The sequence below is a fragment of the Anastrepha obliqua genome, chromosome 3 (genome assembly GCF_027943255.1).
Source record: "Anastrepha obliqua isolate idAnaObli1 chromosome 3, idAnaObli1_1.0, whole genome shotgun sequence".
In the NCBI taxonomy this organism is placed as follows: domain Eukaryota; kingdom Metazoa; phylum Arthropoda; class Insecta; order Diptera; family Tephritidae; genus Anastrepha; species Anastrepha obliqua.
In genome coordinates this window covers 106,223,601-106,240,453 of record NC_072894.1, presented here as the reverse complement: position 1 = coordinate 106,240,453, position 16,853 = coordinate 106,223,601, and the positions used below count along the sequence as shown (strand labels likewise).

At 35.3% G+C, this 16,853-nt stretch overlaps 1 protein-coding gene across 3 annotated transcripts in view; it reads left to right on the top strand.

Moving 5' to 3' along the window:
* The first annotated feature begins 266 nt into the window (after window positions 1–266).
* Window positions 267–16,853, top strand: part of LOC129240178 (rab11 family-interacting protein 3) — a 34,971-nt gene continuing 18,384 nt past the window's right edge. Inside the window, exon 1 of one of the 3 annotated variants that reach the window (XM_054875778.1) lies at window positions 267–1,442. In XM_054875778.1, the coding sequence (XP_054731753.1) occupies window positions 642–1,442 (801 nt within the window). In that variant the 5' untranslated portion in view covers window positions 267–641. Of the gene's footprint in view, window positions 1,443–11,964; window positions 12,048–16,853 lie in introns of those variants that run through there. The other 2 variants (XM_054875779.1, XM_054875782.1) reach the window with 2 other exon arrangements.

The following is a 16,853-nucleotide window of genomic DNA, read 5'->3' as shown; positions in this document are numbered from 1 at the left end:
TTAATATAGTGTGTAAAAATAAAATTAAATATATGTATATATATAATGCATAAAATATATATAAATAAATATAACATAACATAAAGTTATAGAAATTAAAATCTAAAATACTAAATCCTAATATTTTACGGAAATTGAACTTAGCAAGAAAAAATAGCAAGAATATGAGCAAATGTTGTACTCATATTTCTCAAAAGAGTAGTAATTACAAAACAACATATACATATACACATTTTTCAACTTTAAAAATATCAGGGCGGTGTTAAATTTATTGCAGCTACGCCTAAACAATAACACGCATTAGGTTGCGTAGAAAAAAAACGATAAATTTTGATAATATTCAATACTGCTCTGACAGCAACCAGTGACAAAGTGCCTTAAGAGCTTTCGAAGAAGTAGAGCCAACAAGTGATTTTCCTTACAAATAAATTAGTTATTGAAATTAGATAAGGTGAAAATAATCTGCAATCAACACAGCGCAAAAAGTGCCACTTCTTCAAACTCAAAATACTCAGCAACACACCCATGCAATTTAGCTGAACTCCTCACTACAAGCCCATCCAGTGAACACTGCCGCTACTAATAGCTAAAGTAAAAATAATAGAAAACAAAAACTCTAACATACACACTGTCGCTTCATAATGAGCAGCCAACCGGCCAGCCAGCCCGACAGCATCGACTTAGCCTATGACATGTGGGCTGGCCAATTCGAATTTGTCGGACCCGCCACGAATACGAACAGTAGTAACACCAGCAGCAGCAACAGCAATAGCACCACCAGCAGTACAATAACACTAAACAACGGCAACAACAACAGCAACGTACGTTTCGGCAGCGATAGAAATGCCAATCATAAAGGCTCCACCGACAGTTTAGAAGATTTGAATCTCAATTTTGATACCACACCCACACAATCGACACTGAATAGTAGCGCCTATTCGCTGGGTTGTAATCAATATCAATATAATTTTGGCAAACAACCGATATTGATTGATCAAGAACAATTTTTGAGTTTAAATCCTGCCGATTTTGAAGATATTGTGCCATCGGGTCCGAATTCATTGGTGTTTATTGAAAATAAATTGAGTGACGATAATAGTGAAAGTGAACAGATTAATAACAACAATAGCAATAATAATAATAATAACAATAATAAATTAGTGAATTTGGAATCATTAACGAGCAAATTTAATTCGAATAAAACGAATAATACAAACACGAACGGTTTTAAGTTGGAAAATTTGAAAAATTTCAAAAATAAATTACTCTGTGATTTCGAGGATAAAGCGTCAATGATGAACGGTAATTCCGGTGTTGTGAGTGTTGGTATTGGTGTTAACGATAGTGGTGCGGTGGATGTTGGTGATATGCAATCGCATCGCTGTTGCAACAACAAAATGAATGGCTTGAGTGCTGAAATCTGCGATAATCTGAATGAACAAGTAAGCATTTGGTTATAATAAAAGAAAAAAAGTTAAAGTAATTTACCTATATATAATATATTTTTTTTTGTTAAAAAAAAATAGCAAAATAAATAAACGAAAACAGAGGGTCTTTCAAAAGCCGAGCCTAGATGTTATCTTAAGGCCTTCGCCTCATTCTAAATGGTGTTTTTGGTTGTTTTTTAAAAGCGTGTAAAAAGAAAACGAAAAAAGATTTTTTATTTTTGTTTTGAGTATTTTATCTTTGGTGTATTGTTAAAAAATAAAAATTTTGTTTTTGGCCTTACGAGGTTCGTTCCAAAATTGGCAGTTTTGATTAGTTCACACTATAACAGGAGTAATATATACTAGACAGTAAATTGCTGTGGAAGCACAATTGTGAGGAAAGGGTGAAAAAGGCCAGTAACGCGTTGTACGCATGTAAAAGAATGCTGGGCATTACTTGGGGTCTATCACCCTCTCTGATGCATTGGTGCTACACGGCAGTAATTAGACCGATATTGCTGTATGGGACCTTAGTATGGTGGACTGCGACAAGAAAACTGGCATACTTAATACCACTCGAAAGGATTCAACGACTCGCTTCTCTGTGCATAACATAACCACTCCAACGGCGGCGCTGGAAATGATACTCAGCATTCCACCTATTGACCTTATGACGGAAAACCTGGCGCGAAATCCGCGAGGAGGTTAGTGGCTGCTGTGGGCTCAGGTTGCACAGACTACATGACGCCGTACTTTAATTGGGGAACAAAATAGTAGATGAGAAAGCAAAAAGTGCTGTTAGGCTATCTTTTGAACAAGAGAACGACATACCAAAACCGTTAAATACAATATACAATGAAATGGGCGACTACATGAATAGGTGAGTGGAAGCTAGATGGACTAATCTGGCCACAGGCAAAACAGCAACAGTTATGTGAAGAACTAACGACAAACAACTGACTCAATTCGTACTTACGCTCTCACGAAAAGACTACGGACTATCACTGGTATGTTAACAGGTCATAATCTATTGACTGTATATGCGTACGAGTATAAGATAGGGATTGCTAACACGGACAAAAGCAGGAAATGCAGAGAGGATGTTGAGGAAACTTTAGAACACCTTCTGTGCGTCTGTCCGGCATTATTAAAAACGCGTTTAAAATGTCTGGGAGCCCCATTGTTTGAGGGTCTGGAGGGCGTCTCAAAAGCGCTGATATCCTACATGATGTCTACTTCCGGTCTTCATAGAGGTCGGTCCCCATCTGGTATCGCTAGAGACCAAAAGGTCTATACGTGGCTTATTGCCAACCAGGCTAACCTAACCTAACCTCACACGATAACAACATCAATTCTACGTCATTTAAATTTTATTTCATCAAAATCGGTTCAGTAGAACCGGCTGTGCCCATTGCGCCATTATAGACTATATTTTGAAGGCTGAGGGATCTTAAAATAAATCATTTAAAAATATACGTTCTTTCAGGTTTCACTATTTTTATTCGAAATACGGCTCTTAATAATTACACGTGAAAAACTACATCATTTAAATTTCCTCGATGAGTACGTCCATAGACTGTCACACGAGAATTCAAATTTTCAAGGACTCACGCACACATTAACATTAAGTTCAGCAATCTCGCTGTGTTTCCGCTCTGACATCGTTGTTGGCTTATTCCCATAGAATTTACTTTTCATGAAACTCCAGTCTGGTCTGCCAGTCCTTTTTGTATACTCGACAGAACCAGTTTCTTCAAAATGTTTCACCAACCTTTGAATTGTCGACCCGTTTGGATGATTACTTCCCTGGAAAAAAAACGCAATTTTTGCGATATTTTGTTCTTAGAGATCGACCATCATAGGTTTCATAACCGATTTCAATAATTTTAACGCATTGTGTTCTATCGTGTTAAATTATACATCTGTCCAATTGACGAATGTCAAAAATGATCAAAAAGGTACTGCGGGCAAATTATTCATTATTGCCAACTAGGTGTTACTTCTGAAAGACTCTTTACATAAATAATAAAGTGAGCTGAGCTTTACTAATTGAGCCAACAAACTATTTCTAACTTTAAAGTGCACTTTAATTCTTTTTGTCTTCCTAACTGCCCGAAAAAATAAATACCATTTAATTTTGCCAATTTCTCAGTACTACAACCATCAATCATTACACTTATTGCGCTTTCCTATAAACAGCTGAGCGCTTGGGCCTTTCAATAAGACAGGTCAAATCGTCTGCATAGGTTTGGGCAATGATGTCAGAGCCATAATAATAGTAACAGCAAGAGGGGAATCAATTGAGTAGTAGTTGAATGCATGCGGATCTATAAACCAGACTGAAGACCGTCAATTTTTAGATATTTTTTTTGAATATTTTGGTTCATCTATCAAATATACTGTGCGAACAAAGCATTTTACCTACACGTGAAACTCTTTAAATCGCGACTGTTAACCAGAGTCCTTAAACTTCGTGTGTAAAAGTCGCTAATCAGACAAATCCACAAATCCGCGGTTGTGAGTTATGGACCTTTAAAGCATCAGACATGGTAAAGGGTGGGCCATCTAAAATTTGCTTTTTGAATCGGCTATAAAAAAACACTAATCAATACTTTTTCAAACTTTTTTTTTTATTTTGAAGATTGAACATTGTCATTTATGAATGAGAAATAATATCGTTCAAATGACTGCCACGATTAGCTTTATAGTAGGCCATTCGATCAACCCAATTTTTAAGCACATTTTCGATTGTTTGGGCTCCAATTTCATGAATGGCAACTTCGATTTCATGTTTTAAAGAATCAATCGTCTCTGGATGGTTCGCATAGCATTTGTCCTTAACGGCTCCCCACAAAAAGTAGTCTAACGGGCTTAAATCACAGCTCCGAGGTGGCCAATTGATATCGGAATTTCGGCTGATTATCCGGTTTTCAAAAACGGTAGCCAAAAGTTCGAGTGTAACTTTGGCAGTGTGACAAGTTGCACCATCCTGTTGAAACCAAATGTCGTCCATGTCATCCTCTTCAATTTTTGGAAACAAAAACTCGTTAAGCATGTCACAGTAACGCTCGCCATTTGCTGTAACAGCGGAAGAAGAAGAAGACTCACCACTTTTGAAATAGGTTTTCAATATTTCAAAATTTTGTTCAAGCGTATAGCGTCCCATTTCGTAAATGTCAAACCTTTAAGTAAATTATGAACACATTTGACATGTCATATATATTACCATTCTCAAAAAAATAGGTGGTTCAAAAAGCAAACGCTACATGGCCCACCCTGTACAATTTTTTCCATCGAAAAAAAAAATAGTCAGAAAAATATATGGTCCGCTCTGCATGGCAGATGGCGCGTAGAATGCCAAAAAATAGAAAAAAAGAAACATAGGAAGAGCACGGAAAAGGGGCTGGATTCTGTCGTAAATGAACCAAGAGAAAAAGAAAAAGACCATTGCCAATTGAAAGAAACTACCAAATACTGTGAAGCGAATGATGATGGTTGAGGTTGGTTGGATTGAGGCAAAGTTGGAAAAGTTCCACGAAAATGGTATTCATTATTTTTCCAAAAAAATGGTGTACACACCACGCATCTAAAATGGAAGGATCCCATAGTTTGTTATGCCAATTTACAATAAGAATGTGCAAATGAGTGAAAACTTTGACCCATCCTAAACTAAAATGTAGACATAAACTTTGAAAACGCCTATACAGGTATATCTTTTTTCTCCCCTCTATCAGAATCCATTGTCGGATCTTTTTATTATTATGTTGTTTTTGTATTATCAACGCCAATTTACCATAAAAATATGCACTAGAGGAGAAATTTATATCAGGTAAGCTTTCAATTGCCAAGTACACTTCTTTTTTGTCTCCTGCACCAAAATCTATTATCTGATAATGTGGTTTCGTATGCCAATTTACCAGAGCAATGTACGAGTACAAAAGAGAGAATTTTTGATCACCTTCAAAATAAAATTGAGATGTAAATTTTCAAATCGCTTATGGCGCTATATTTTTTCGCGTCTAAACCACAATCCATTATCGGAACCTTGCATGTTTTGTTTGGGTTTTAGTTTGTACGGTATTATTATATAACAAAAATGGAAAAATTTGCTTGAGTTTGTCACTGCTTCTTATATGGTGACATACATTTTTATTTTATTTCCAAAACATTACAATCACTCAGATCTCAGTTCTGCAGAAATCAGAGATTTTCTAAAATTTCTGAAAAGCACACACTGATTTTAAGAGAGATAGGGACGCCTGTCGCGGCATCGCAGTGGGCTATGAGCCTGAGTGTGTCTCACACGACAACCGCTGCAACCTAACCTAACCTTTACAATAACTTGTTCAATTTTTAACTTGTAGTGAATTCTAACTATTTTGATTAGAGGGTATGTATATAAAATGTGGCACGAATGAATCATCCAATTTTCTTTTAATAAATTTTTTACTAAATAAAATCAAAAATAGAAAAAAATGATTTTGACTGTAGGAAATCTTTATATGCTCCATTGCTTATCTGTTTGTTTGCTGCAGCTGTTTAGCCCACAAGTGGCAAATAAGATTGACCTATGTCGCCATTTGCAAATACTATAAATCTTCCAATAGGATGATTAATTTTGCGCCACCTTGCACATATTAATGTATTAACAAAAATAAACAATAGAACAGGCAAATGACGTTTCCAAATTATGTTTCCTTGCAAAAACTCCTACTAATTTATCGCTTTACTTGAGCTTCACGTAACTATCGATCTAATGGCTTATGGATAATTACACCCTGAAACACAAATTGTTTTATTTCTGTTCATTTCTCTAGCACACGTACTTTGCCCTAACCTCTGAGGAGAGTGGCATTTGTTCTTTTTCTATTTTAATTGTTTATATTTTGTCTTTCGTTCGATCCACATTGCCCACTCACAGTCAACAAAAAGTACCTCAACAACCCCTCTTATTTTAACTTATCTCTGTACTTTCGTTCTCCTGAGCACTCTTCTAGTGCTTAGGGGTAATTTGCTTAGAATCGAAGTGAAAACGTAAAATAAAGACTAGTGGGGTCAGCTAATATTGGGTTAAAAATTTCATTTGCTTACATTGAAATTTCCGTACGTTTATTGTGTTGGTGCATTTTCCTATGAATTGTTGTGGGCAATTAATTGTGACCCATTAGATGACGCTTGCATACACATATTAATGTATACTATGTACCCTGAAGGAAAAACTTCAATAGTGAAATCAATTTTTTACTACTATTTAGGAAAAAAACGGACCATTGCGGCACTAATGGCATACATAGCGGCATCTGCCATTACTTACAGAGTGTGAATGTGGGTTTTCCACGAGAATTATAAAATAATTTTTTTGTATTTTAAGATTTTCCATTTGTGGAACAACATCACGACGGACACCATGAATAGGAGGAGTAGTTTGGTCAAACACTCAAGAAGAGTGTACGAAGGTATATAGGCTATATATGTAGACTTACATATGGTATTTATAAGACTTTTTCCATAATATATTCACCAAATTTTAAGGTTTATGAGAAAATACCTTCAAAAATCCGGAAATATATAGAAAGTTAGTTTCTAAAAATATGATTTCCAAAAATTTTCCTCTAGTGGTAGAAGAGTTTAACGTTAAAAAGTCTACATAAAAATATTTAAAAAATTGTATAATATATACGGAAGGAAAATATTGAGATTTTTGGATATACTTTCAAATCGGTGCGGCTCGCATAGATCTTTATATTTTTTCCGAAGTATATTTACGAGAGTCTTAAAATCTTAATAAAAAGCATAATATCAATGAAGAAACAGTACCGCTTTTCCCCCTTTTTTTTGTTTTTTTGTTTTTGTTTTGCCTATGCACCTATATATTATATATACATCCGTAGAGCTTCGAAAGTCAACTTATTCGACTTTGAGAGGTTTCCTTTCAGTTCAACAAAATCCAGATTTGCTGATGGACGAAATAAACCAAGAAATTACAGAAGAAAGAGTTTTTTTAATTTGTTTTATCAAATCTCAAGATGTATGATATAATAAAATAGGAAATTGAATTTTGCTTGCCTTTCCGGAAAAGTGAACAAAAGGCCTGCTAAATATTGAACCAGTGTTATTTTCATATAATAACTTCGAACTAAAGAAGATTAATGTGGTTGAAATTGAAATTTTAATTGGACGAACCAAGGAGCACCAAGAGATTTGGTAGCTACAAAAACACGCATGCTAAAAAGCCCATTATGTTTAGTGCTCTGGAAAGAGAGTAGATAGTCAAGGAGGAAAGGAGAAAAGTTTTAGAGAAAGAGATAGGAAAGAACAGAGATAGAGACAGTGGTAGTTAATCCTATGAGAATTTTCCAGATTCTTTGGTAAGCCTGTAAATATCCTCCAGTTTTAGAGAAGGAATATTACTCATTCTTAAGACATCGGAATACAAAACTCGTAGCAATAATGTAGTTACAATTAAAACTTCTCAAAATGTATTCATCATAGTCATCGTAACCAAGTAGCCAACTGACATTCGTTTAGTACTGAGTTCGATGGTTCTATGTGGACAGAAAATATCCAATGTCAGAAGCCAATATTTTTTTTTTACTAACTTTAGCCATCTCTTCGCATTTCGACCATAAATACCAATGTGAATTCAACCGGCAGTACATTTCTACCCACTGTTTTTTACCACAAAAAAGGTACTCATTAAAGACATCTGGCGTTCAGACAAATGTAGGTCAGTCCCTATATTTCTAGATACACATCACAAAATTGCGACAAAAGCCCGGCCAAAGGCCCAAAAATGGATGCACTCATATACGAGTACCGTTAAATTTCTTATAAAAACAATTTCAATACTCCTTTTAGCTTCTTTAGTCGAAAAAACGAAACAAATTCTGTGCATGTATGCATGTATGTATGTATTATCAATAATTTTCAGAAATTTAGAGCATTTCATTGCAATTTTAGATACTTTGCGTAATGCAAACTAGTTATGGTTCTAAATTTATTAGAAGCGCATCAGTTCAGCACCAATGAATTTCCCTGCAGGGTGTGCTAAGAGACGCCGGGCACGGCAATCCAGTCATATTTTATTAGATAGACAAATACTAAATATGATATTTTATGGTGATAGAAGGATACAAGCATACAAATGTAGGTATGTACATATTCACATTAGGGTGGGCAATGACTGTGTTGAAAGTGATTAGGCCCGGTGCCACCAATAAACTTTAAATTTTATCAAGTAATTCAAATTTAAATTTGTACATTTCAATTCACAGCTTTGCTATTTGAAATGTCAATTTAATCTGATAAATTTAAAATGTATTAGTGGAACCGGACATCAGAGATCTAACATTTTTGTGGGACTTTTATAAGTAATTTTAAACATTTATTTAATTATTATTTTAGGGGTTTCTCGTTATACTTAATTGAAGTTATTAAAATTTTTTAATAAAGGTTCTCAAATAAGAGGTGTTATAATATTTTTATATTCAAATAAAAATGCTATTTTTTAATATATAATAAATGATCGGATGTTTATTTCATTATAAAGAGGAAGGTATGCCGTTAATAGTGGAAAATAACATCAGGAAAATGACCACCCATACAGGACAATATCCTTTTTATGAAATTTTCCATAACCGTAAAAGATCAACGGTTTCGTTGCTTGTGTGGCACGTAGCGCCGTCTTGTTGAAAATAAACGTGGTCCAGATCAATAGCATCCAATTCCGGTCATAAAAAATCGTTAATCATCTCTTGATAGCGATAGATAACAACTGTTATTGGAAAACCCTTTATTAATTTTCTCATATTCAAAATTATATTCCATTATGACATTTGACCTCAAGCATATTTTTCAAGTTCAAGTTCACATTCGCTTTAATTCATGAATTTTATTTTTAAATGCTCCCAACTACCTTCTTGTGTTGAGCTTAATAAAATGAATTACACACATACACATACGAGGGACGCTCTGTAGTTGGGTGTTCTATGGTACTTATAGCCTTTTTGCTGGTAATAGTACTTGAGTCACTTATTGGCTGCAAATTGAAATTGACTAGCTTCTTTATTGATTTTATTCATATTCAGCTGTGAAATATCGCTGTTTGAGCAATGCCTCCGTAGAATGTGAAATACGTGAAACGAATTTTTTAAAAGGTGTCATATATAAGCACTTCAAAACTTTCAGCCCTCATACTCGATGATCTTAAAAGAAATACAAAAATATGAACTATCAGTCTACTGGCCTTCGCGGAGAGTGAAAACAGTGAAGACCGCATAAAATTAGTAATGGTTGGCATGTGGCGCTAATTTGCGAGTTCTTGAGATTTTGTTTTGAAATAGTTCGGGTCGATTAAGATACATTTTATAAGCGTAACTCTCTTACTAGGACGCAGCTATTTGATTTCTATACTGTGTACGCCAGTATGATTCCTAAAAATGTAAACCATTGAATCACAGCAACGCATAACAATAAGTAGAACCTTCGTACGATAGGCGGTTCTGTGTTACTGGAATGACTCAGAATTTTAATCGGTCACTTTAACAGAATTTTTCAAACAGATTTGAGGGATTTTTATGTTGTTAGAGAAGAAGAAAGGATAGTTGAAAAGTAGAAAATAGTGATTCTCATCTAAAGGCGTTTAATCTTAGATGGCACTCGATGGCGCGTCGAGTCGATGTCACGAATTTTTATTTTGATTATTTTTCATATTTACTCTCATAAAATTTCTATTTATTTTCAATTAATTATATACTTATATAAAAAATAGCACAAAATTACAAGGTAGCGCAAAATTTATCATCTCTGTTTTTTTTTTGTTTTTGTTTTTTTTTTTGTTTTTTTTTTTATACCTAACTTTTTTACTAAATATTTATTCTGACCTTTATGCGCTACATTGCTTGTCTGTTTGTATACTGCAGCTGTCTAGTTCACAAAAATGATGTAAAATATTATGCACGTACAATGTCATTTGCAAAAATTATAAATCTTCGTATAGGGGGATTAATTTTGCGCCACCTTGTAGTGTTCCGCTATTCCGCTCCGCACAAAAAAATGTCATATAACATAGAAACTTCTTATAAAATAGGTTAGGTTATGTTGGCTGGCCAAAGACCGGACACGCAGAGACCATTTGGATCCAATAGCGATAACAGATCAGAGTTCTATTTTAGCCAAAATATGCATCACTCAAGTTGCGCGTACAGTTCGCGAATTTCAGGAGCCGCTCAAACTCCAGTTCAGGGATACATTCTAATCATTCAAAACAGAGAGCATCAATGTAGCATACTCTAGTTTTCTAGAGAACCGAATAGTAGCATATAGTTCCACAGGTTCTCTTGTACCCACCTCATTACATTTGATATCAAATAGAATTCATTGAAAATAAAATACCTTTTTTATAAGGGCAACAATTTGCATGAAGTCAAAAAAGTAAGTTATTGTACAAGCGGGTATGAAGGATGTTCTAGGAGTAAAATCACTACCATGAATAATCAATACTACAGTATTAGCTATAGTATGATATATGAGTTATAGTCACTCCTGTTGTTCCGGTGAAAATATCCTTCTATTCAAAATCCATGTTTGTAACGCGGACCCGAAATCGTCCGCGGCTTTCCACAATAGAAGGACTAAATTAAAAATGACCATTCGCACTTGGTATGAAAAACTAATAAAATTTGATGCTGTTATGGACATTTTTCCGTCTCAACTGATAATCAGAATCATATAAGAAGAAGTAGTTGTAAGAAAAAGTTGTGGATGGGTCCTTAAGAAGAAATATGACTTCTGTGACGCGTAATATGGCGCGCTGATTTTGCAAGAGAACGTATCAGTTTAGCCACCTGTAATGCAGAACAAATCAAAGAATTCAAAAGATTGACAGAGTTCCGCTAGCCATCCTATATTCCTAAACTGATATCCAGGAGTTTTTCTCGTTATTAGGAGAAATAAAACCGAGCGTATAGCTGATGTTGCAGATTTTTCGAATTCAAAGAAATGAAGACTGCCATGAAACAGCACTCTTTTCAAGAATAAATGTATTTTTTTGCGCTCCATTTCGAGTATTTTTATTGATATTTTCATACAAATGAGGTCTCTACATCCTTACAATTTCGAACGGCAGACGGTTTCTATGAACAATTTATTCTAAGCAGGAGTGCGCTGGGTGGAAGAAAACTATTTCTACAAGCATTTTAACGAGTGACATATGTCCTCAATGCAAATCGAGCTCGGAATCTTTAAGCTATGATAGACGTTTATTGAAATATAAAAATTACAAACAACTTTATTTCCTCTAATAAAATGACTTAGGCTATGTACTTATCAGTCGTCTCTCGTACAAATATTCCATTGACAATTACTTCTGTTTTTTAATGAATGTAGGCTGGTATATTTATATGATGTTTTACTACCATGTCATATTGAGCGACACCCTTTCTTTCGTGCCTTACAGCCGTTTAATATAAAACTGACAACTTTGACCGCTCGCGAAATTAGTCGATTACAAATGTACGTAGTGAAATTATTAATGAAATACAAGTCGGCGCGAAAAGACGAGAATCGGTTAAAAGTGAACGGCGAAAAAAAGAAATGTTGAATGCCGATGAGGATAGTGAGGTAATTGGATGATATTGGATGAGAAATATAATAAAAATTAAAATGAGAAAAATAAAATATATATAACAAAAAAAAAAAATATTAAAAAATCTAAGTGAAAGAAAAATTAAAACATGGGGTAAACATAAAATTAGAATACAAAAAATTTAGAAAAACAATAAAAAATAACCAAATTTATTGGTGAATAATATATTAACTTGTAATTAAAAAATAGTGAAGAGAAATTCGAGAATAAATATAACCACCTATATAAATATCTATTTTTGTAGCAAATATGGCATAATGAAATAGGAAATTAAGGAAGAATATCTAATAACGTCTAATAAAAATATGAATACATAAATAAAGTTGAGAAAAATCAATAAACGCGCAATTTAACTGTGGTTTTACCTTCCTTTTGTTTCAACTGCCATAACTTTTTTGTGTTCGGTTGTTTCGCTTGTTAAGTTAGTGCGTTGGAGGTTACATCCTCAGCTGGCATCTAATGAAAGCTTGGTGACATTCGGTTCAGTGGAAGCGAAGTTATTGCGTCTAAAGTGTCAGTTTGTTTGTGTCATCGGTACAAAACTGAGTTTCGAACAAGGAGCTAATATCAAATTTTGTTTTAAAATCGGTAAAACGTTGGCCGAAACATTTGATGATTTGACATTGATGAAAAAAGTTTATGGCAATGATTGTCTATCCTGTGCCGGAGTTCAGCACATAAATGACAATGAACATACGGGCCTCCCAAATCAGTAATCACTGAAAACTCCATCGAAATTGTTCGTAAATTTATCAAAAATGAACCGAAATGCTCGTTGAAGTCCATGGAATCGGAGTTAAATATCTCCAAAACATCGATATACCGCACCGCATTTTAACTGATCATTTGGGCTTACGAAAGGTCTGTGCACGTTTCATTCCGGACAAGTTAATTGAGGACCAAAAATTGCTCAGAATTCAACATTCGAAAGGTCTCACTAAAGAGACGAGAAAAGACGAGAATTAATAACGAAAAGTGTTGTAAAACTGTAACTGGTAATGAAACGTGGTGTTTCCAACATGAACCTGAAGCTAAGCGTCAAAGTGCCGAATGGAAGGCCCTAGGCGAGCCACTACCCAAAAAATCGCGTTTGGAGAAGTCAAAAAACTAGTCGATGGTCATTTGTTTTTACGATTCTAAGGGAATTATCCACAAGGAGTCCCTGAATACTGCGAAAGAGGAAGCTGGCGCTTATTGCATTATAATGCACTATCTCATCAATCCGCTCTTGTGACTGATTTTTTGAATAGAAATCGCATTTTAGCCATCAATCACTCACCGTGTTCGCCTGATATGGCTCCCTGTGACTTCTACCTATTCGGAAGAACGCATTTGGCTATGAAAGGAAAACGGTTTGCGTCCGTAGAGGCCATCCAAAAGGCTTGTACCGACATCTCGAAGAACATTCCGGTCAATGACCTGAAACACTCCTTCAAAAAGCTTTTAGATCGCGCAAAACAGTGTACAGAGAGCACTATTTTTAATAAATAAACTCGAAGTTATCAGAACAAAACTCGTCCCGTTTCTATTTTAGCTCGGTCTTGTTTATTTTGCACTTCACCTTGTATATTTCTATAATCTATAGACAATTTTAATGAGGAATTTAAATGATCAACTCCCTTTACTTTTTTCGCAAAATGTATGTCTCATATAACATCAAAGTTCTTCATCAGAATAAATTGAGCTGCTTATGAAAAAAATAGTTAAGAGAAGTCGTTCCAAATAAAATTTTTAATTAACCAAATCCCCATTAATGCGCCTTATTTGCGGTTTGATCCAATTAAATGTCATTATGTTAATGTAGTTGAAAAGCAAAAATTCAGAAAAATGAACTAAGCTTATCTATGACTACTTACACACTTATGTACCTAAGAATGAATATGTATGTGTGTTTATATTTCTAAAATTGTTTAATCTTCATATAATGTTCTCTAGCGCCCATTCTGCAGTCCAGCACAATTCCAGCGTAGCAGCTAGCCAGCCAGCCAGTCAGTTGGCCTATCACTTAATTAGTGCCATTGCCTTTCGAAATCACAAGTATTTAAGTGTGTGTAATTAAATATGACTTTGCACTATAAATTGCAGCATTGATGCCAAGCTGAGCTGAGCCGAGCTACTCTTCCTTTCTCTAAACTGATAAGTGCAGTGAAGAAATAAAATAAAGTGGATAAACATATACGTACATATGTATGAGTATGTACAAATATGTTTCACAACAATGGCTTTGTTGCAAGCATGTAATGCATACTAATGCATCCTATTAAATGTACATACATATACTTATATGTAAATGTGTACTTCCACATATGCCAGCCCAATTATGCATGCCATTTACTTACAAAGTTTTTCCATTTGATTAGGCAGCGGAAATGCGCTCCGTGATTATTTCAACTGGCCCTAGAGTGCATGCTTTTTGAATAAAAGAGTGAAAAAATCCGAAGAATTAAGAAATAAATTTATTAAAAAAATACGCAACTTTAAATGGTGAGTTAATTTAGAAAGACTTTTGCAGTCTAATTAGGGGGTCTGCTAGTGTAGGGGCATGAATTTCGCCCTGTTTTTGAAGCGCTGTACAAAGGAAAACAAAAAAAATTTGAGTATCCATTTTTTATCATTTGTTTATTGATTATTAGATAATACTAACCCAAAAAAAATTAAATTTTATTGGGAGGTGGAATTAGTTTTAAAGGTGACACACAGATGGCGCTATTCATCACTTTATCGCGTTGGCAATACTGAATATATATTCATGACAAAGCCTCATCCCTAAGCTTTGTTTATCAGTATCTGTCATTTCGCTGAAGTATAAACAACGCAGTGTTTTCGTGCTCCGAGTATGTCAACTTTCGTGCCGTCGAAATGCAATTTGCGGGAAGCTTTGCTTTTCTGCTTCAATTTGAAAAAAAATACAGCCCAAGCCCGTGAATTGCTGCAGGAGGCCTATCCAGACCATACTCCGTCGATTTCAACATGTGAGTACTGGTTTCGACGATTCAAAAGTGGTGATTTTCACACCGAAGACAAGGAGCGTCTTGGCCAGCCCAAAAAGTTCGAGGACGCGGAATTGGGGGAATTGGTAAACGAGGACTCGTGCCAAACCCAAGAAGAGCTTGCTGAATCATTGGGCCTTGATAAATCAACCGTTTGCAAGCGTCTAAAAGCGATAGGAATGATCCAAAAGCAAGGATATTGGGTCCCGTACGAGTTGAAGCTGCGCGACGTCGAACGGCGATTTTTTACGTGCGAATTGCTGATCGAGCGACAAAATCGGAAGGGTTTTTTGCATCGGGTGGTGACTGGCGACGAAAAATGGATCCACTACGATAACCCAAAACGCAAAAAATCATGGGGTTTGCCCGGCCACGCATCAACGTCGACGGCCAAGCAGAATATTCACGGCAAGAAAATCATGCTCTGCATTTGGTGGGATCAGGTCGGCGTCGTATATTTTGAGCTGGTCCAACCGGGCGAAACAATCACGGGGGATCGTTACCGACTGCAATTGATGCGTTTAAGCCGGGCATTGAAAGAAAAACGGCCGGAAACGGTAAAAAGGCACGACAAGGTTATTTTGCAACATGACAACGCTCGGCCGCATGTTGCTCAACCTGTCAAAAAATACCTTGGAACGCTTGGCTGGGAAGTGTTACCCCACCCTCCGTATAGTCCAGACATAGCTCCCTCCGATTATCATTTGTTCCGGCATATGAGTCTCGATTTGGCGGACCAGCGGTTCTCCTCGTACGAGACTACCAAAATATGGGTTGAGTCATGGATAGCCAAGCAGCGGCCGGAATTTTGGAGAAACGGCATCCGGAAATTGCCCGAAAGATGGGCGAAAGTTGTAGCTAGCGATGGCCAATACTTCGAATAAAATATTTTGTACCGTTTTTTCACAATAAAGCCCCAAATCTTCGAAAAAAACCTTTAAAACTAATTCAACCTCCAATAAAAAAATTAAAATTTACAAAATTATGCGCAGTCAAAGTAGGGGTCCAAAAACAAGAGGGTGTCCTGGCGTGCATTATTCCCACCCTCCTGGTGATCTGAAAAATAAAAACGAAACGGATTCTTAATTATTATAGATGCCGCTATCGAATGAGCCTTGGACAAGTTAAAAAAAAATTTTTTTCACAATAAAAAATTTTCTCAAACAAATTAAATAAAATTAAATCCAATTAAAAAAAAATTCTTTTTGCATTTTTTTTTTCAACAATACCGATTTTATTTTAAATACTAAATAAAAAGTTATAGTTTCGAGCTAGAGTTATCCGAGGAAGGAGTGTATAATGAACATCCTCCCCAAATTTGAAGTAAATCGGTTTATTAGAACTCGAGATATCCTTGCGGTGAGGAAAAAAAAATTAGTAGTAGCTTTCAGAAAAACGCGTTCAGAGTTTTCAGACAAGACGGATCGGAACCAATGTCATGCCACCAAAAAAGCTATAACTCATGAAATAATAGGAATTTTAAAAAATTATCTTAATGACATGTTCGTAAATGCCTAAACTTTGAAAATAGCGCAAAAAAATTCGATTTTTTCAAAATTCACACTAGAATACCCCCTTAACATAAGATCCAATCGAAGAGAAGGAAATATTGTTAGGCCAAGTTAATACAATATACATATGTTATTTATATAAATACACATGAACGTTCATACTTACCTATGTATGTATAAATATAATTGACGCTGATATCCTTTTTGGGTGTTTGGCCCAGTTCCTCATCCTATTTGTGGCGTGCGTCTTGATACTTTTCACAAATGGTCCCTCCACAGT